General features: G+C 46.0%; 1 protein-coding gene across 5 annotated transcripts in view; it reads left to right on the top strand.

Moving 5' to 3' along the window:
* pard3bb (par-3 family cell polarity regulator beta b) overlaps positions 1–22,500 on the top strand; it is a 288,351-nt gene that overhangs the window by 186,524 nt on the left and 79,327 nt on the right. For all 5 annotated transcript variants that reach the window (XM_036975336.1, XM_036975337.1, XM_036975335.1 and 2 more), the window contains one exon: positions 1,505–1,672. In XM_036975336.1, the coding sequence (XP_036831231.1) occupies positions 1,505–1,672 (168 nt within the window). The remainder of the gene's footprint in view (positions 1–1,504; positions 1,673–22,500) is intronic.

Genomic DNA, 22,500 nt, shown 5'->3' with positions numbered 1-22,500 from the left:
ATCTCAATTGTTATGTTGACGTTGAGTGTGAGGTTATTTTCCTGACACCACACTCCGAGGGCCCTCACCTCCTCCCTGTAGGCCGTCTCGTCGTTGTTGGTAATCAAGCCTACCACTGTAGTGTCGTCTGCAAACTTGATAACTTGAAACTTGAACTTGAGTTGGAGGCGTGCGTGGCCACGCAGTCATGGGTAAACATGGAGTACAGGTGTTGAGGATCAGCGGGGTGGAGATGTTGTTTCCTACCCTCACCACCTGGGGGCGGCCCGTCAGGAAGTCCAGGACCCAGTTGCACAGGGCGGGGTTGAGACCCAGGGTCTCTAGCTTGATGACGAGCTTGGAGGGTACTATGGTGTTGAATGCCGAGCTGTAGTCAATAAACAGCATTCTCACATAGGTATTCCTCTTGTCCAGATGGGTTAGGGCGGTGTGCAGTGTGGTTGAGATTGCATCGTCTGTGGACCTATTTGGGCGGTAAGCAAATTGGAGTGGGTCTAGGGTGTCAGGTAGGGTGGAGGTGATATGGTCCTTGACTAGTCTCTCAAAGCACTTCATGATGACGGAAGTGAGTAGTCATTTATTTCAGTTACCTTTGTTCCTGTACCCAAGAATGCACAATGGTAGCCATCTTGAAGCATGTGGGGACAGCAGATTGGGATAGGGAGCGATTGAATATGTCACTAAACACACCAGCACAGTGTAGCAGAGAGACTGACTGGCAGGGAGGAACACCTGTCCCCTCGGGCTCACCTCAGCTTGCCTCCAAAACACTTCAATTCTCAGAAAAATATCTGTAGAATTGCTGTCCGGTTTCTTAAAAAGCTGTAGTGTTTTACTGTACATGAATTTTTTGTTGTTGTTGAATTTTTACCCCTTTTTCTCCCCAATTTCGTGGTGTCCAATTGTTGTAGTAGCTACTATCTTGTCTCATTGCTACAACTCCCGTACGGGCTCGGGAGAGACGAAGGTTGAAAGTCATGCGTCCTCCGATACACAACCCAACCAGCCGCACTGCTTCTTAACACAGCGCACATCCAACCTGGAAGCCAGCCGCACCAATGTGTTGGAGGAAACACCGTGCACCTGGCAACCTTGGTTAGCGCGCACTGCGCCCGGCCCGCCACAGGAGTCGCTGGTGCACGATGAGACAAGGATATCCCTACCGACCAAGCCCTCCCTAACCCGGGCGACGCTAGGCCAATTGTGCGTCGCCCCATGGACCTCCCGGTCGCGGCCGGTTACGACAGAGCCTGGGCGCGAACCCAGGGACTCTGATGGCACAGCTGGCGCTGCAGTACAGCGCCCTTAACCACTGCACCACCCGGGGAGCCGAAACCAACATTGATTGACTGACTGACTGACTGACTGACTGATTGACTGACTGACTGACTGATTGACTGACTGATTGAGTGATTGACTGACTGACTGACTGACTGACTGACTGACTGACTGAGTGATTGACTGACTGACTGACTGACTGATGAATTGTGTCTCTCTCCTGTAGGACGGTCATCTGCGTGTCAACGACCAGCTGATAGCGGTGAACGGAGAGTCTCTACTGGGGAAGTCGAACCATGAAGCCATGGAGACCCTGAGGAGATCCATGTCTATGGAGGGGAACTTGAGGGGCACGATACAGCTGGTGGTGCTACGAGCCCTGGTCCAATCAGAGGTTGGTTATATACCTGGTACAGTCACCCATGTAGTACAGTCACCCAGGGACTACAGTCACCCAGGTAGTACAGTCACCCAGGGACTACAGTCACCCAGGTAGTACAGTCACCCAGGTAGTACAGTCACCCAGGTAGTACAGTCACCCAGGTAGTACAGCCACCCATATACTACAGTCATCCAGGTAGTACAGTCACCCAGGTACTACAGTCACCCATGTACTACAGTCACCCAGGTAGTACAGTCACCCAGGTAGTACAGTCACCCAGGTAGTACAGTCACCCAGGTAGTACAGTCACCCTGGTAGTACAGTCACCCGGGTAGTACAGTCTAGGACTCTACCACGTCTCTCCACGTGTTCTAAACAGACATGTAAATGGGTCTGGACAACGGTGCGTTCCTCGTCCTACTGCTCCACTGTTCAGGGCTGGCTCTGGCTTTGTTGCAGATTGATGGTCCCCCCTCCCCCTCCCCCATACACCCCCTGCCGATGTCATGGTTATTGCCACTCGTTGTGGGGAATTGCAGACTGGGATGTGTGGGCACGGATCGGTAGAGGGTTGGTTAGGACCCTCTCTGCTTGGCTCTTATTGTTCCCATGAACTACACATTCATGTTCATTATGTTTTATGGTGTGTGACTGACTGGGGCTGGGGTGGGGTTGGGTTGGAGTGGGGTGGGTTGGGGTGGGGTGGGCTGGGGTGGGTTGGGCTGGAGTGTGTTGTGGTGGGGTGGGTTGGGTTGGGCTGGGGTGGGTTGGGGTGTGTTGGGTTGGGGTGGGTTGGGTTGGGCTGGGGTGGGTTGGGGTGTGTTGGGTTGGGGTGGGTTGGGCTGGGGTGGGGTGGGTTGGGGTGCGGTGGGTTGGGCTGGGGTGGGGTGGGCTGGGGTGGGGTGGGCTGGGGTGGGTTGGGCTGGAGTGTGTTGTGGTGGGGTGGGTTGGGTTGGGCTGGGGTGGGTTGGGGTGTGTTGGGTTGGGGTGGGTTGGGCTGGGGTGGGGTGGGTTGGGGTGGGTTTCGGTGGGTTTGGCTGGGGTGGTGGTTTGGGGTGGGTTGGGGTGGAGTGTGGTGTGGTGGGGTGGGGTGGGTTGGGTTGGGCTGGGGTGGGTTGGGGTGGGGTGGGGTGGGGTGGGGTGGGTTGGGGTGGGGTGGGGTGGGTTGGGCTGGGGTGGGGTGGGTTGGGGTGGGCTGGGTTGGGGTGGGGTGGGTTGGGGTGGGGTGGTAGCCATTTCAGCGACTGGGCCCCGAGGGAGGTAGAAAGGGGGGTGACGGGAGGACATTGTCCTCTTTGTGTGGTGGACATCTCTCTTTCTTTCTCTGTATTTCTCCCTCCCTCTTTCTGTATCTGTTTCTCTCTTTCTGATCTTCTCTGTGGATGGTTGGTTGTCAGCTGGGCCAGATGGTGATGTTGCCATGGTGAATTGTTGGATGAGACACAGTCTGCAGTGATAGGCTCTATAGAGATGGAGATGTCTTCATGTCTTCATGGAGGTTAGGTCTACTCAGAGCCTAGTGTGGTCCATGGTCTATAGAGATGTCTTCATGGAGGCTAGGCCTACTCAGAGCCTAGTGTGGTCCATGGTCTATAGAGATGTCTTCATGGAGGCTAGGTCTACTCAGAGCCTAGTGTGGTCCATGGTCTATAGAGATGTCTTCATGTCTTCATGGAGGCTAGGTCTACTCAGAGCCTTGGGATCCATAGATTTATAGCAATCTTTTTCTAGCATAAACATCCATTCACTGATTCAAGGAATGGAATATGTATAGAGTCTGTATCATGCTATTTTCTCCTTTTACGATGCATGTATTTTTCTATAGTCCCTGTGGACAGTGTTGTTAAGGTAAGGCCAGGAGACGTCCCGATAATCGGTCTTCTATAGTCCCTGTGGACAGTGTTGTTAAGGTAAGGCCAGGAGACGTCCCGATAATCGGTCTTCTATAGTCCCTGTGGACAGTGTTGTTAAGGTAAGGCCAGGAGACGTCCCGATAATCGGTCTTCTATAGTCCCTGTGGACAGTGTTGTTAAGGTAAGGCCAGGAGACGTCCCGATAATCGGTCTTCTATAGTCCCTGTGGACAGTGTTGTTAAGGTAAGGCCAGGAGACGTCCCGATAATCGGTCTTCTATAGTCCCTGTGGACAGTGTTGTTAAGGTAAGGCCAGGAGACGTCCCGATAATCGGTCTTCTATAGTCCCTGTGGACAGTGTTGTTAAGGTAAGGCCAGGAGACGTCCCGATAATCGGTCTTCTATAGTCCCTGTGGACAGTGTTGTTAAGGTAAGGCCAGGAGACGTCCCGATAATCGGTCTTCTATAGTCCCTGTGGACAGTGTTGTTAAGGTAAGGCCAGGAGACGTCCCGATAATCGGTCTTCTATAGTCCCTGTGGACAGTGTTGTTAAGGTAAGGCCAGGAGACGTCCCGATAATCGGTCTTCTCACCAAAACATCTGTAGCATCCTAACAGCCTAACAAACGAATATGCTGAATCTATAGAAACTCTCACGAACCACGATGCTGTTCTCCGTTTTGCTCTACGACCCCCCTACAAGTATCACGGGACTCGTCTGAATGTAACCCATATAAACTAATGGTAGGATGGAGATATATATAAATATATAGATATTAAACCTTCATCTGAATGTAACCCATATAAGCTAATGGTAGGATGGATATATATATATATAGATATTAAACCTTCATCTGAAGGCAACCCATATAAGCTAATGGTAGGATGGATATATATATACATATATAGCTATTAAACCTTCATCTGAAGGCAACCCATATAAATGAATGGAAGTATGGAGGTAGTTTTGTGCCAACAACAATAAATAATCCCTTTTTTGCCGTTTATGAATGTGTTGTTCAACGTGTTTCTATGGGCTATAGTAGTAAAACAGAAATGTTTTTTAGGGGTCCTAAAATTCTAAATCAAAAATTGACCTTCCAAATATAGTTTGAATGAAAAATATGTAATGAATTCTTATTTGAATATGTTGGTAACAGTTTTATAAAAAGCATTAAGGCACAGTGAAGCGGTGCTGTGTAATGAATTCAGTCACAGGTAAATGGGTCGACTGGACCTCCACTATCGCGTCAGGCCGAGCGACAGCATTTACCTGTGACTGAACTCATTACACAGCACTGCTTCACGTGCCTTAATGCTTAACTATACAACGGGTCTGTCTAATCCTGGATGCTGATTGGTTTAAAAAGTGCATTCCAGCTGGTGTCTATTCTACAAGTTACCACCGGCTAAATCTATGATGTTAAAAACACCTATATACTCTGTTCCGTCTGACTGCAATCCACTGTCTCATCAGCCCAGCCAGGCAATTTATAAACTTGCGTAAAGCATCTGGACATTATCTCCCTTTTCTTTTAGACTAGTGGTTTTCAACAACGGAGATTTGTATGAACCTTACCGTCTGTCTCTCTGACGTTTGAAATATTGAAATTCGATCTCCAGCTGTCCTGTAGTAATGAACGTGTCGGGGTCATGGACGAGACAGACGGGCACGCAGCTTTTCTCAACCAGTCCAAATCATGAATCAGCATCATTTTTATTGATTTATAACCAAGAAATGTCAATAGAAAACATGTAAAACGAAACGAAATGCAGCTGGTTTACAGTGTTTCCAGCTTCAGTTTGAAGTGATTGTGTACTAGCTGTGTTGTTGGCTGGTTCCTCTGAACAAGTGTCCTGACGAGAGAACACACTTTCTATGCCAGGTGAAATCTCACCTCGTTGCCAGGTGTTTCATACCTCGTTGCCAGGTGAAATCTCACCTCGTTGCCAGGTGACATCATACCTCGTTGCCAGGTGACATCATACCTCGTTAGCTCATTGTTATGGACGTATCCAAATAAATGTCACTAGAAAACAGCTTAAACAAATGCAAGCAAGGGAACGTTGCCAGACAGTATGTAAATGAATACAAATTATGTTTTTATTGAAAATATGTCAATCATTATTTGAATATGTTGGTTACCCATTGTATAAAAGTGATGATGCCCTTGAAGCCGGTGTGCCAAAATACATCCTCCAAACGCCGGCGTCTCGGGCATGATTAATTAACCACAAACTAGCCTCCTTACCTGACAGAAATATATCAGGATTATTTGTATCAATTGGGTGGCCATTGTTGTGAAAACTCTGCCATGATGTACTGCAGCAGTAGGCCTAACACCATTGTTGTAAAAACTCTGTACACCAACGACCCAGGGAAGAGTTGCAGGGTAGAGGAGAAGAGAATAACTCATTTAAAAGCTGTAAAAACACGAGTAGCTTGTGACACCTTTCATTTATTGTAAATTCGCTCATTAGAAATGGTTGGAGACTCTTCCTATATGATGTCCTTCCATACAGACTGGAGTGATGCTTCTATTCAAATGTTGTTGATCAGTAGGAAGGCATGACACACCTATTGAGTCACATCCATATAAACTCAGACTATAAACTCACTGTTAACTGTGTTTATTTTCAGCAAATTTAACATGTAAATATTTGTATGAACATAACAAGATTCAACAACTGAGACATAAACTGAACAAGTTCCCCAGACATGTGAATAACAGAAATTTAATAATGTGTCCCTGAACAAAGGGGGGTTCAAAATCAAAAGTAACAGTCAGTATCTGGTGTGGCCACCAGCTGCATTAAGTACTGCAGTGCATCTCGTCCTCATGGACTGCACCAGATTTGATAGTTCTTGCTGTGAGATGTTACCCCACTCTTCCACCAAGGCACCTGCAAGTTTCTGGACATTTCTGGGTGGAATGGCCCTAGCCCTCACCCTCCGATCCAACAGGTCCCAGACATGATCAATGGGATTGAGATCCGGGCTCTTCGCTGGCCATGGCAGAACACTTACATTCCTGTCTTGCAGGAAATCACGCACATAACGAGCAGTATGGGTGGTGGCACTGTCACAGCCTCTCTCAGGAGGGTCATGTCAGGATGAGGCTGCAGGAAGGGTACCACATGAGGGAGAAGGATATCTTCCCTGTAACGCACAGTGTTGAGATTGCCTGCAATGACAACAAGCTCAGTCTGATGATGCTGTGACACACCGCCCCAGACCATGACGGACCCTCCATCTCCAAATCAATCCCGCTCCAGAGTACAGGCCTCTGTGTAACGCTCATTCCATCAACAATAAACGCGAATCCGACTATCACCCCTGGTGGGACAAAACCGAGACTTGTCAGTCTCCACTTTTTGCCAGTCCTGTCTGGTCCAGCGACGGTGGGTTTGTGTCCATAGGCGACGTTGTTGCCGGTGATGTCTGGTGAGGACATGCCTTACAACAGTCCAACCTCTCTCAGCCTATTGTGGACAGTCTGAGCACTGATGGAGGGATTGTGGGTTCCCTGGTGTAACTCGGGCAGTTGTTGTTGCCATCCTGTACCTGTCATGCAGGTGTGATGTTTGGATGTACCGATCCTGTGCAGGTGTTGTTAAATGTGGTCTGCCACTGCGAGGATGATCAGCTGTCCGTCCTGTCTCCCTGGAGCGCTGTCTTAGGCGTCTCACAGTACGGACATTGCAATTTATTGCCCTGGCCACATCTGCAGTCCTCATGCCTCCTTGCAGCATGCCTAAGGCACGTTCACGCAGATGAGCAGGGACCCTGGGCATCTTTCTTTTGGTGTTTTTCAGAGTCAGTAGAAAGGCCTCTTTAGTGTCCTAACTTTTCATAACTGACCTTAATTGCCTACCGTCTGTAAGCTGTTAGTGTCTTAACGACCGTTCCACAGGTGCATGTTCATTAATTGTTTATGGTTCATTGAACAAGTGTTGTGTGTGTGTGTTGTGTGTGGGAAACATTGTTTAAACCCTTAACAATGAAGATCTGTTATTTGAATTTTTACGAATTATCTTTGAAAGACATGGTCCTGAAAATGGGACGTTTCTTTTTTTTCTGAGTTCATATACAGTTGAAGTCGGAGGTTTACATACACTTAGGTTGGAGTCATTAAAACTCATTTTTCAATCACTCCACAAACTTCTTGTTAGCAAATTATAGTTTTGGCCAGTCGGTTAGGACATCTACTTTGTGGATGACACAAGTTATTTTTCCAACAATTGTTTACAGACAGATTATTTCACTTATAATTCACTGTATCTCAATTCCAGTGGGTCAGAAGTTTACATACACTAAGTTGACTGTGCCTTTAAACAGCTTGGAAAATTCCAGAAAATGACGTCATGGCTTTAGAAGCTTTTGATAGGCTAATTGACATAATTTGAGTCAATTGGAAGTGTACCTGTGGATGTATTTCAAGGCCTACCTTCAAACTCAGTGCCTCTTTGCTTGACATCATGGGAAAATCTAAAGAAATCAGCCAAGACCTTCCAAATGCCTGAAGGTACCACATTCATCTGTACAAACAATAGTACAAAAGTATAAATACCATGGGACCACGCAGCCGTCATACCGCTCAGGAAGGAGACGCGTTCTGTCTCCTAGAGACGAATGTACTTTGGTGCGAAATGTGCAAATCAATCCCAGAACAACAGCAAAGGACCTTGTGAAGATGCTGGAGGAAACAGGTACAAAAGTATATATCCACAGTAAAATGAGTCCTATATCGACATGACCTGAAAGGCTGCTCAGCAAGGACGAAGCCACTGCTCCAAAACCGCCATAAAAAAAGCCAGACTACAGTTTGCAACTGCACATGGGGACCAAGATCATACTTTTTGGAGAAATGTAATCTGGTCTGATGAAACAAAAATAAAACTGTTTGGGCATAATGACCATCGTTATGTTTGGAGGAAAAAGGGGGAGGCTTGCAAGCCGAAGAACACCATCCCAACCGTGAAGCACGGGGGTGGCAGCATCATGTTGTGGGGGTGCTTTGCTGCAGGAGGTACTGGTGCACTTCACACAATATATGGCATCATGAGGGAGGAAAATTATGTGGATATATTGAAGCAACATCTCCAAACATCAGTCAGGAAGTTAAAGCTTGGTCGCAAATGGGTCTTCCAAATGGACAATGACCCCAAGCATACTTCCAAAGTTGTGGCAAAATGGCTTAAGGACAACGAAGTCAAGGTATTGGAGTGGCCATCACAAAACCCTGACCTCACTCCTATAGAAAATGTGTGGGCATGTGATGTAATGTAATGAAAAAGTGTGCGAGCAAAGAGGCCTACAAACCTGACTCAGTTACACCAGCTCTGTCAGGAGGAATGGGCCAGAATTCACCCAACTTATTGTGTGAAGCTCGTGGAAGGCTACCTGAAACGTTAAAGTTAAACAATTTACAGACAATGCTACCAAATACTAATTGAGTGTATGTAAACTTCTGACCCACTGGGAATATGATTAATTAAATAAAAGCTTAAATAAATCCTCTCTACTATTATTCTGACATTTCACATTCTTAAAATAAATTGGTAATCCTAACTGACGTAAGACAGGGAAATTTTACTAGAATTAAATGTCAGGAATTGTGAAAAACAGAGTATTTGGCTGAGGTGTGTGTAAACTTCTGACTTCAACTGTTTATATGTACATATTCCTATTCCATCCCTTTAGATTTGTGTGTATTAGGTCGTTTTGGGGGAATTGTTAGATATTACTGCACTGTCGGGAACTAGATGCTCAAGCATTTCTCTACACTCGCATTAACCTCTGCTGACCATGTGACCATGAACATCTGCTAACCATGTGACCAATAACATCTGCTAACCATGTGACCAATAACATCTGCTAACCATGTGACCAATAACATCTGCTGACCATGTGATCAATAACATCTGCTGACCATGGGACCAATAACATCTGCTAACCATGTGACCAATAACATCTGCTAACCATGTGACCAATAACATCTGCTAAGCATGTGACCAATAACATCTGCTGACCATGTGACCAATAACATCTGCTAACCATGTGACCAATAACATCTGCTAACCATGTGACCAATAACATCTGTTAACCATGTGACCAATAACATCTGCTAACCATGTGACCAATAACATCTGCTAACCATGTGACCAATAACATCTGTTAACCATGTGATCAATAACATCTGCTAACCATGTGACCAATAACATCTGCTGACCATGTGACCAATAACATCTGCTAACCATGTGATCAATAACATCTGCTAACCATGTGACCAATAACATCTGATTTGAATATGTTTTCACCTCCTTATGTACCCAGTTCGTCAAGATATTTACCATTCAAATAAAATAATTAAATTATGTCGTTTTAGATTCTTAATAACAAAGTCACATTTATTTGTTTGATTTTAAAATTGATGCATTCATGTATGTCTCTGGGAACTGTTGTCATCAACATTGTCATATCGACCTCCTAGGTCATTCTCTACCCCCACACCCTCAGAACCAGCCTGGAGGAAAATGCTTTAATTCCCCAGCCAGATCTAATCTCATCCCCCTCTCTCTCCACTCATCTCCAACACACAGCCAGTTGAGTAGCCCTGGTATAATCTGTTCACCATTGGGGGTCCTGATAATTAAATCTGTCCCAGGTCAGAGAGCCTGGAGGACCCTTACCCCAGAGCCCTAGAGAGAGGACCCTGGCTAGGCTGGGATAGCTTGCTGTGGGAGGTCGTGGAAAGTATCCAGGAATCTTTGCCTTAAAGGGGAAGTTCACCCCAAAAACACTTCTGGGCCCTTTAAAACACTTCTGGGCCCTTTAAAACACTTCTGGGCCCCTTAAAACACTTGCCCGGAGGTTTGTCAGTATCCAAGACAGTTCTTAGGTCCATTGTTTGAGTATTTAGAGTATTTTTTATATCAAACAGATATATTTCCAAAATGACCTAAAGGCATTTTTTTTGTATTTATCGTTACTAAGCAACAGCTAAATGACCTAAAAACAATAAAAAATTGTGTATTTATCGTTACTAAGCAACAGCTAAATGACCTAAAAACAATTAAAAATTGTGTATTTATCGTTACTAAGCAACAGCTAAATGACCTAAAAACAATTAAAAATGGTGTATTTATCGTTACTAAGCAACAGCTAAATGACCTAAAAACAATCAAAAATTGTGTATTTATCGTTACTAAGCAACAGCTAAATGACCTAAAAACAATAAAAAAATTGTGTATTTATCGTTACTAAGCAACAGCTAAATGACCTAAAAACAATTAAAAATTGTGTATTTATCGTTACTAAGCAACAGCTAAATGACCTAAAAACAATTAAAAATGGTGTATTTATCGTTACTAAGCAACAGCTAAATGACCTAAAAACAATTAAAAATTGTGTATTTATCGTTACTAAGCAACAGCTAAATGACCTAAAAACAATTAAAAATAGTGTAAGCAACACGTGGTTGTCTTTGAATTGAATTAACAAATCAATGCGTTTAGTGGAAAAGGTATGAACAAATTTAAACCTGCTGGTTGGTCCTTTTCTTTGTGGTTTTACATTATGATCGTTACAGGCTGGCGAGATGAATGAGCATCTTACAAAGGAAGTCAGGACGACAGGAAGTTAACACAGAGATGGTAGCTAGGCTAGCGGTCGGTAGTGGTTTCCAATCTCTCCTCAAGAAAGGAAGTCAGGACGACAGGAAGTTAACACAGAGATGGTAGCTAGGCTAGCGGTCGGTAGTGGTTTCCAATCTCTCCTCAAGAAAGGAAGTCAGGACGACAGGAAGTTAACAAAGAGATGGTAGCTAGGCTAGCGGTCGGTAGTGGATTCAAATCTCTGAAGTAAAGTAGCCGAGTCACTTTAGGGAAGTAAGTAGGCAGAATATCTAGCCAACACGAGGTGTTCCCAGGTGCAGTAATGTCCCGGTCAGATACAAATACACTGCACATTTTCCTCTTTCCCCTGTCCGTAATAGAGCTCTGTATCAGGCGTGGCTGCAGGCCGTCATTCTGATTATGGTGCTGATACAAAGCCTGAAGTGAATCGCCAGTGATCACTTTGAAATAATCTGCTTATTTGATACATCTAAATACTCAAGGCTCCTAAAAACAAACGGCCAGGCAGGTGTTATGAAGGGCCCAGAGGTTGTTATGGTGATGGTGTTATGAAGGGCCCAGAGGTTGTTATGGTGATGGTGTTATGAAGGGCCCAGAGGTTGTTATGGTGATGGTGTTATGAAGGGCCCAGAGGTTGTTATGGTGATGCTGTTATGAAGGGCCCAGTGGTTGTTATGGTGATGGTGTTATGAAGGGCCCAGAGGTTGTTATGATGATGCTGTTATGAAGGGCCCAGAGGTTGTTATGGTGATGGTGTTATGAAGGGCCCAGAGGTTGTTATGATGATGCTGTTATGAAGGGCCCAGAGGTTGTTATGGTGATGGTGTTATGAAGGGCCCAGAGGTTGTTATGGTGATGGTGTTATGAAGGGCCCAGAGGTTGTTATGGTGATGGTGTTATGAAGGGCCCAGAGGTTGTTATGGTGATGGTGTTATGAAGGGCCCAGAGGTTGTTATGGTGATGGTGTTATGAAGGGCCCAGAGGTTGTTATGGTGATGGTGTTATGAAGGGCCCAGAGGTTGTTATGGTGATGGTGTTATGAAGGGCCCAGAGGTTGTTATGGTGATGGTGTTATGAAGGGCCCAGAGGTTGTTATGGTGATGGTGTTATGAAGGGCCCAGAGGTTGTTATGGTGATGGTGTTATGAAGGGCCCAGAGGTTGTTATGGTGATGGTGTTATGAAGGGCCCAGAGGTTGTTATGGTGATGGTGTTATGAAGGGCCCAGAGGTTGTTATGGTGATGGTGTTATGAAGGGCCCAGAGGTTGTTATGGTGATGGTGTTATGAAGGGCCCAGAGGTTGTTATGGTGATGGTGTTATGAAGGGCCCAGAGGTTGTTATGGTGATGGTGTTATGAAGGGCCCAGAGGTTGTTATGGTGATGGTGTTATGAAGGGCCCAGAGGTTGTTATGGTGATGGTGTTATGAAGGGCCCAGAGGTTGTTATGGTGATGGTGTTATGAAGGGCCCAGAGGTTGTTATGGTGATGGTGTTATGAAGGGCCCAGAGGTTGTTATGGTGATGGTGTTATGAAGGGCTCAGAGGTTGTTATGGTGATGGTGTTATTAAGGGCCCAGAGGTTGTTATGGTGATGGTGTTATGAAGGGCCCAGAGGTTGTTATGGTGATGGTGTTATGAAGGGCCCAGAGGTTGTTATGGTGATGGTGTTATGAAGGGCCCAGAGGTTGTTATGGTGATGGTGTTATGAAGGGCCCAGAGGTTGTTGATTCTGCTCTCCACCAGTCCTCACTATGGAAACACACTTTCCCTATATATATATATATACATGAGTGTTATTGTTTTTTTGACCTTTATTTAACTAGGAAAGTCAGCTAAGAACAAATTCTTATTTACAATGAAGGCCAACCAGGGAACAATGGGTTTAACAGGGGCAGAATTACATATTTTTACCTTGTCGGCTTGGGGGATTCGATCCAGCAACCTTTCGGTTACTAGTCCAACGCTCTAACCACTAGGTCACCTGTCTCTAACCACTAGGTCACCTGTCTCTAACCACTAGGTCACCTGTCTCTAACCACTAGGTCACCTGTCTCTAACCACTAGGTCACCTGTCTCTAACCACTAGGTCACCTGTCTCTAACCACTAGGCTGCCTGTCTCTAACCACTAGGTAATCTGTCTCTAACCACTAGGTAATCTGTCTCTAACCACTAGGTCACCTGTCTCTAACCACTAGGCTGCCTGTCTCTAACCACTAGGTAATCTGTCTCTAACCACTAGGTAATCTGTCTCTAACCACTAGGTCACCTGTCTCTAACCACTAGGTCACCTGTCTCTAACCACTAGGTCACCTGTCTCTAACCACTAGGCTGCCTGTCTCTAACCACTAGGTAATCTGTCTCTAACCACTAGGTCACCTGTCTCAAACCACTAGGTCACCTGTCTCTAACCACTAGGTCACCTGTCTCTAACCACTAGGTCACCTGTCTCTAACCACTAGGTCACCTGTCTCTAACCACTAGGTCACCTGTCTCTAACCACTAGGCTACCTGTCTCTAACCACTAGGTCACCTGTCTCTAACCACTAGGCTACGCTGCCACCTCTACACTCTAACCACTAGGTCACCTGTCTCTAACCACTAGGTCACCTGTCTCTAACCACTAGGTCACCTGTCTCTAACCACTAGGTCACCTGTCTCAAACCACTAGGTCACCTGTCTCTAACCACTAGGTCACCTGTCTCAAACCACTAGGTCACCTGTCTCTAACCACTAGGTCACCTGTCTCTAACCACTAGGTCACCTGTCTCTAACCACTAGGCTACCTGTCTCTAACCACTAGGTCACCTGTCTCAAACCACTAGGTCACCTGTTTCTAACCCCTAGGTCACCTGTCTCTAACCACTAGGTCACCTGTCTCTAACCACTAGGTCACCTGTCTCTAACCACTAGGTCACCTGTCTCTAACCACTAGGTCACCTGTCTCTAACCACTAGGTCACCTGTCTCTAACCACTAGGCTACCTGTCTCTAACCACTAGGTCACCTGTCTCAAACCACTAGGTCACCTGTTTCTAACCCCTAGGTCACCTGTCTCTAACCACTAGGTCACCTGTCTCTAACCACTAGGCTACGCTGCCACCTCTACACTCTAACCACTAGGTCACCTGTCTCTAACCACTAGGCTACGCTGCCACCTCTACACTCTAACCACTAGGTCACCTGTCTCTAACCACTAGGCTACGCTGCCACCTCTACACTCTAACCACTAGGTCACCTGTCTCTAACCACTAGGCTACGCTGCCACCCCTACACTCTAACCACTAGGCTACGCTGCCACCTCTACACTCTAACCACTAGGTCACGTGTCTCTAACCACTAGGCTACGCTGCCACCTCTACACTCTAACCACTAGGTCACCTGTCTCTAACCACTAGGCTACGCTGCCACCTCTACACTCTAACCACTAGGTCACCTGTCTCTAACCACTAGGCTACGCTGCCACCTCTACACTCTAACCACTAGGTCACCTGTCTCTAACCACTAGGCTACGCTGCCACCTCTACACTCTAACCACTAGGTCACCTGTCTCTAACCACTAGGCTACGCTGCCACCTCTACACTCTAACCACTAGGTCACCTGTCTCTAACCACTAGGCTACTCTGCCACCCCTGCACTCTAACCACTAGGCTACGCTGCCACCTCTACACTCTAACCACTAGGCTCCCTGTTACCCCAATATCCCTAGTATAACATAGGAGTCTATAGACAAGTGCAACACTAGTTTCACAGTGGAAAAGCAGCATTACTAGCAGTAAGTTAAGCCTGGGGACATCGGCGTGCCCCTGAGGCCCGGAGGAGAATAGGGTAGCGTGGTGTCGTGGCCTGGTGGAGACAGACAGAGAGGATACTGTAGTGTGGTGCTCTGACTGAAGGCTGCAGGCCCGATGCAGAGACAGACAGAGAGGATACTGTAGTGTGGTGCTCTGACTGAAGGATGCAGGCCCGATGCAGAGACAGACAGAGAGGATACTGTAGTGTGGTGCTCTGACTGAAGGCTGCAGGCCCGATGCAGAGACAGACAGAGAGGATACTGTAGTGTGGTGCTCTGACTGAAGGCTGCAGGCCCGATGCAGAGACAGACAGACAGAGAGGATACTGTAGTGTGGTGCTCTGACTGAAGGCTGCAGGCCCGATGCAGAGACAGACAGAGAGGATACTGTAGTGTGGTGCTCTGACTGAAGGCTGCAGGCCCGATGCAGAGACAGACAGAGAGTATACTGTAGTGTGGTGCTCTGACTGAAGGCTGCAGGCCCGATGCAGAGACAGACAGACAGAGAGGATACTGTAGTGTGGTGCTCTGACTGAAGGCTGCAGGCCCGATGCAGAGACAGACAGAGAGGATACTGTAGTGTGGTGCTCTGACTGAAGGCTGCAGGCCCGATGCAGAGACAGACAGACAGGATACTGTAGTGTGGTGCTCTGACTGAAGGCTGCAGGCCCGATGCAGAGACAGACAGACAGAGAGGATACTGTAGTGTGGTGCTCTGACTGAAGGCTGCAGGCCCGATGCAGAGACAGACAGAGAGGATACTGTAGTGTGGTGCTCTGACTGAAGGCTGCAGGCCCGATGCAGAGACAGACAGAGAGGATACTGTAGTGTGGTGCTCTGACTGAAGGCTGCAGGCCCGATGGGGCCGTGGGAAACATAATCCCTCTGCTCTCCTCCTCAGTCTCTCTCTCTCTCTCTCTCTCTCTCTGTACTCTCCTCTCATCCTTTTATTGTTTCCTCTGCTGTGTATCAATACAATTAGAGAGAGTCTGTCACTTGTTCCATGGTCCTTCTGGTGTCACCAAGTCTTTGAAGCCTGAGGCTGGTGGTGGGAGGAGAGGAGAGACAGAAGGGAGCGAGGCCAAACCAAAGCAGCTTTCTCTCCTCACCTATTGTTTCTCCGTCTGACTAGTCTCTCAGGAATACAACACTGAGTCTCTCTCAGGAATACAACTCGGAGTCTCTCTCAGGAATACAACACTGAGTCTCTCTCAGGAATACAGCACTGAGTCTCTCTCAGGAATACAACACTGAGTCTCTCAGGAATACAACACTGAGTCTCTCTCAGGAATACAACACTGAGTCTCTCTCAGGAATACAACACTGAGTCTCTCTCAGGAATACAACACTGAGTCTCTCTCTCAGGAATACAACTCTGAGTCTCTCTCAGAAATACAACACTTAGTCTCTCTCAGGAATACAACTCTGAGTCTCTCAGTAATACAACACTGAGTCTCTCTCAGGAATACAACACTGAGTCTCTCAGGAATACAACTGAGTCTCTCTCTCTCTCTCTCTCTCTCTCTCTCTCTCAGGAAAACAACTCTGAGTCTCTCTCTCTCTCTCTCTCTCTCTCTCAATTCAATTCAATTCAATTCAATTCAATTCAAGGGCTTTATTGGCATGGGAAACATGTGTTAACATTGCCAAAGCAAGTGAGGTAGACAACATACAAAGTGAAAATATAAAGTGAAAAACAACAAAAATGAACAGTAAACATTACACATACAGAGGTCTCTCTCTCTCTCAGGAATACAACTCTGAGTCTCTCTCTCAGAAAACAACACTGAGTCTCTCTCAGGAAAACAACACTGAGTCTCCCTCTCAGGATAACAACACTGAGATAGGCCTCAATAATGGTTTAGTCCACTGAGACGGGCGTGAATCAGACAGGCGTGAATCAGACAGGCGTGACCCAGACAGACGTGAATCAGACAGGCGTGAATCAGACAGGCGTGAATCAGACAGGCGTGAATCAGACAGGCGTGAATCAGACAGGCGTGAATCAGACAGGCGTGAATCAGACAGGCGTGAATCAGACAGGTGTCTTGTGCCATATATTATTTTGACATATTTGCCACTGCTCGACTAAAAACATCTTGGTCGACAGCCTATCAACCAAACAATCGACGAAACGACTAAATGGCGTCAGCCCTAGACTGGACACCTCCCTCTGCGACTGGATCCTGGACTTCCTGCCGGGTCGGCCCCAGGTGTTGAGGGTAGGGTAGGTAACTCCAGGGTGTGTGCTTACTCCCCTCTTGTACTCCCTTTAAACCCACGACTGCATGGAAACGCGCAACTCCCACCATCCACATCAACCGGGCTGCAGTGGAGAGGGTCGAGAGGTTCAAGTTCCACACACACTCGCTGTGAAGTGCACACAACAGCGCCTCATCCATCTGAAGAGCACACAACAGCGCCTCAACCCCCCTCAGGAGTCTGAAAAGATTTACCAAGGACCCTTGGATCCTCAAAGAGTTCTACAGCTGCACCGTCGAGAGCGTCTCGGCTGCCTGCATCACCCCTTGGTGTGGTGAATAAACCTCGACCGCAATGTGTTTACAGAAGGAGATGCGAACAGCCCAGTGCCATCCAGACCCGCTACATCAGGTATCGTCAGAGGAAGGCCCATAAAATTGCCAAAGTACTCCAGCCAACCAAGCCTGTTCACTCTGCTACTGTCAGGAAAACTGTGTTGAAGCTCTCGGACCAGCATGCACCGAGACAACATTTTCTACCCTCAAGCCATAAGACTGCTGAATAGTTAATGAATGGTTACCTAGAATATCTACACTGACTCTATCTGCACTGACCCCATCTACACTGACCCCATCTACACTGACTCTATCTGCACCGACTCTATCTGCACTGACTATATCTGCACTGACTCTATCTGCACTGACTCTATCTGCCCTGACTCTATCTGCACTGACTCTATCTGCCCTGACTCTATCTGCACTGACTCTATCTACACTGACTCTATCTGCACTGATCTGCACCGACTCTATCTGCACTGACTATATCTGCACTGACTCTATCTGCACTGACTCTATCTGCCCTGACTCTATCTGCACTGACTCTATCTGCCCTGACTCTATCTGCACTGACTCTATCTACACTGACTCTATCTGCACTGACTCTATCTACACTGACTCTATCTACACTGACTCTATCTGCCCTGACTCTATCTACACTGACTCTATCTGCACTGACTCTATCTGCACTGACTCTATCTACACTGACTCTATCTGCACTGACTCTATCTGCACTGACTCTATCTACACTGACTCTATCTACACTGACTCTATCTGCACTGACTCTATCTACACTGACTCTATCTGCCCTGACTCTATCTACACTGACTCTATCTGCACTGACTCTATCTGCACTGACTCTATCTGCACTGACTCTATCTGCACTGACTCTATCTACACTGACTCTATCTGCACTGACTCTATCTACACTGACTCTATCTGCACTGACTCTATCTGCACTGACTCTATCTGCACTGACTCTATCTACACTGACTCTATCTACACTGACTCTATCTGCACTGACTCTATCTGCACTGACTCTATCTGCACTGACTCTATCTGCACTGACTCTTGTGTTATTATTGTTCTTTAAACTAATACGTTTTAACTCTGTATTGTTTTGGAAGGATTCATAAGTATTTCACGTTTTTTGCATGTGCCGAGTAAGATTCCTCTAGTTAACATCAGTACAGTAGGGTAGAGTTGTCCTCTAGTTAACATCAGTGCAGTAGGGTAGAGTTGTCTTCTAGTTAACATCAGTATAGTTGTCCTCTAGTTAACATCAGTACAGTAGGGTAGAGTTGTCCTCTAGTTAACATCAGTACAGTAGGGTAGAGTTGTCCTCTAGTTAACATCAGTGCAGTAGGGTAGAGTTGTCCTCTAGTTAACATCAGTGCAGTAGGGTAGAGTTGTCCTCTAGTTAACATCAGTACAGTAGGGTAGAGTTGTCCTCTAGTTAACATCAGTGCAGTAGGGTAGAGTTGTCCTCTAGTTAACATCAGTACAGTAGGGTAGAGTTGTCCTCTAGTTAACATCAGTACAGTAGGGTAGAGTTGTCCTCTAGTTAACGTCAGTACAGTAGGGTAGAGTTGTCCTCTAGTTAACATCAGTACAGTAGGGTAGAGTTGTCCTCTAGTTAAGATCAGTACAGTAGGGTAGAGTTGTCCTCTAGTTAAGATTAGTACAGTAGGGTAGAGTTGTCCTCTAGTTAAGATCAGTACAGTAGGGTAGAGTTGTCCTCTAGTTAACATCAGTACAGTAGGGTAGAGTTGTCCTCTAGTTAACATCATTACAGTAGGGTAGAGTTGTCCTCTAGTTAAGATCAGTACAGTAGGGTAGAGTTGTCCTCTAGTTAACATCAGTGCAGTAGGGTAGAGTTGTCCTCTAGTTAACATCAGTACAGTAGGGTAGAGTTGTCCTCTAGTTAACATCAGTACAGTAGGGTAGAGTTGTCCTCTAGTTAACGTCAGTACAGTAGGGTAGAGTTGTCCTCTAGTTAACATCAGTACAGTAGGGTAGAGTTGTCCTCTAGTTAAGATCAGTACAGTAGGGTAGAGTTGTCCTCTAGTTAACATCTGTACAGTAGGGTAGAGTTGTCCTCTCGTTAACATCAGTGCAGTAGGGTAGAGTTGTCCTCTAGTTAAGATCAGTACAGTAGGGTAGAGTTGTCCTCTAGTTAACATCAGTACAGTAGGGTAGAGTTGTCCTCTAGTTAACATCAGTGCAGTAGGGTAGAGTTGTCCTCTAGTTAACATCAGTACAGTAGGGTAGAGTTGTCCTCTAGTTAACATCAGTACAGTAGGGTAGAGTTGTCCTCTAGTTAACGTCAGTACAGTAGGGTAGAGTTGTCCTCTAGTTAACATCAGTACAGTAGGGTAGAGTTGTCCTCTAGTTAAGATCAGTACAGTAGGGTAGAGTTGTCCTCTAGTTAACATCTGTACAGTAGGGTAGAGTTGTCCTCTCGTTAACATCAGTGCAGTAGGGTAGAGTTGTCCTCTAGTTAAGATCAGTACAGTAGGGTAGAGTTGTCCTCTAGTTAACATCAGTACAGTAGGGTAGAGTTGTCCTCTTGTTAACATCAGTACAGTAGGGTAGAGTTGTCCTCTAGTTAACATCTGTACAGTAGGGTAGAGTTGTCCTCTAGTTAAGATCAGTACAGTAGGGTAGAGTTGTCCTCTAGTTAAGATCAGTACAGTAGGGTAGAGTTGTCCTCTAGTTAACATCAGTACAGTAGGGTAGAGTTGTCCTCTCGTTAACATCAGTACAGTAGGGTAGAGTTGTCCTCTCGTTAACATCAGTACAGTAGGGTAGAGTTGTCCTCTAGTTAAGATCAGTACAGTAGGGTAGAGTTGTCCTCTAGTTAAGATTAGTACAGTAGGGTAGAGTTGTCCTCTCGTTAACATCAGTGCAGTAGGGTAGAGTTGTCCTCTAGTTAACATCAGTACAGTAGGGTAGAGTTGTCTTCTAGTTAACATAAGTATAGTTGTCATCTAGTTAAGATCAGTACAGTAGGGTAGAGTTGTCCTCTAGTTAACATCAGTACAGTAGGGTAGAGTTGTCCTCTCGTTAACATCAGTGCAGTAGGGTAGAGTTGTCCTCTAGTTAAGATCAGTACAGTAGGGTAGAGTTGTCCTCTAGTTAACATCAGTACAGTAGGGTAGAGTTGTCCTCTTGTTAACATCAGTACAGTAGGGTAGAGTTGTCCTCTAGTTAACATCTGTACAGTAGGGTAGAGTTGTCCTCTAGTTAACATCAGTACAGTAGGGTAGAGTTGTCCTCTAGTTAAGATCAGTACAGTAGGGTAGAGTTGTCCTCTAGTTAACATCAGTACAGTAGGGTAGAGTTGTCCTCTCGTTAACATCAGTACAGTAGGGTAGAGTTGTCCTCTAGTTAACATCAGTACAGTAGGGTAGAGTTGTCCTCTAGTTAACATCAGTACAGTAGGGTAGAGTTGTCCTCTAGTTAACATCAGTACAGTAGGGTAGAGTTGTCCTCTCGTTAACATCAGTACAGTAGGGTAGAGTTGTCCTCTAGTTAAGATCAGTACAGTAGGGTAGAGTTGTCCTCTAGTTAAGATTAGTACAGTAGGGTAGAGTTGTCCTCTCGTTAACATCAGTGCAGTAGGGTAGAGTTGTCCTCTAGTTAACATCAGTACAGTAGGGTAGAGTTGTCCTCTAGTTAAGATCAGTACAGTAGGGTAGAGTTGTCCTCTAGTTAAGATCAGTACAGTAGGGTAGAGTTGTCCTCTAGTTAACATCAGTACAGTAGGGTAGAGTTGTCCTCTCGTTAACATCAGTACAGTAGGGTAGAGTTGTCCTCTAGTTAAGGTCAGTACAGTAGGGTAGAGTTGTCCTCTAGTTAAGATCAGTACAGTAGGGTAGAGTTGTCTTCTAGTTAACATCAGTATAGTTGTCCTCTAGTTAAGATCAGTACAGTAGGGTAGAGTTGTCCTCTAGTTAACATCAGTGCAGTAGGGTAGAGTTGTCCTCTAGTTAACATCAGTGCAGTAGGGTAGAGTTGTCCTCTAGTTAACATCAGTACAGTAGGGTAGAGTTGTCCTCTAGTTAACATCAGTACAGTAGGGTAGAGTTGTCCTCTAGTTAACATCAGTGCAGTAGGGTAGAGTTGTCCTCTAGTTAACATCAGTGCAGTAGGGTAGAGTTGTCCTCTAGTTAAGATCAGTACAGTAGGGTAGAGTTGTCCTCTAGTTAAGATTAGTACAGTAGGGTAGAGTTGTCCTCTCGTTAACATCAGTGCAGTAGGGTAGAGTTGTCCTCTAGTTAAGATTAGTACAGTAGGGTAGAGTTGTCCTCTCGTTAACATCAGTGCAGTAGGGTAGAGTTGTCCTCTAGTTAACATCAGTACAGTAGGGTAGAGTTGTCTTCTAGTTAACATCAGTATAGTTGTCCTCTAGTTAAGATCAGTACAGTAGGGTAGAGTTGTCCTCTAGTTAACATCAGTGCAGTAGGGTAGAGTTGTCCTCTAGTTAACATCAGTACAGTAGGGTAGAGTTGTCCTCTAGTTAACATCAGTACAGTAGGGTAGAGTTGTCTTCTAGTTAACATCAGTATAGTTGTCCTCTAGTTAAGATCAGTACAGTAGGGTAGAGTTGTCCTCTAGTTAACATCAGTACAGTAGGGTAGAGTTGTCCTCTAGTTAACATCAGTACAGTAGGGTAGAGTTGTCTTCTAGTTAACATCAGTACAGTAGGGTAGAGTTGTCTTCTAGTTAACATCAGTATAGGTGTCCTCTAGTTGTCAACAGTACAGTAGGGTAGAGTTGTCATCTCAGTGAACAGTACCCATCTCAGTGAACAGAACAGGACTCATCACAGTGAACAGGACAGGACCCATTTCAGTGAACAGGACAGGACCCATCTCAGTGAACAGGACAGGACCCATCTCAGTGAACAGGACAGGACCCATCTCAGTGAACAGGACAGGACTCATCTCAGTGAACAGGACAGGACCCATCTCAGTGAACAGGACAGGACCCATCTCAGTGAACAGGACAGGACCCGTCTC

Source organism: Oncorhynchus mykiss, chromosome 3 (assembly GCF_013265735.2).
Source record: "Oncorhynchus mykiss isolate Arlee chromosome 3, USDA_OmykA_1.1, whole genome shotgun sequence".
In the NCBI taxonomy this organism is placed as follows: domain Eukaryota; kingdom Metazoa; phylum Chordata; class Actinopteri; order Salmoniformes; family Salmonidae; genus Oncorhynchus; species Oncorhynchus mykiss.
The sequence above is the reverse complement of the archived record's forward strand: the minus strand, read 5'-3'. Positions and strand labels throughout refer to the sequence as shown.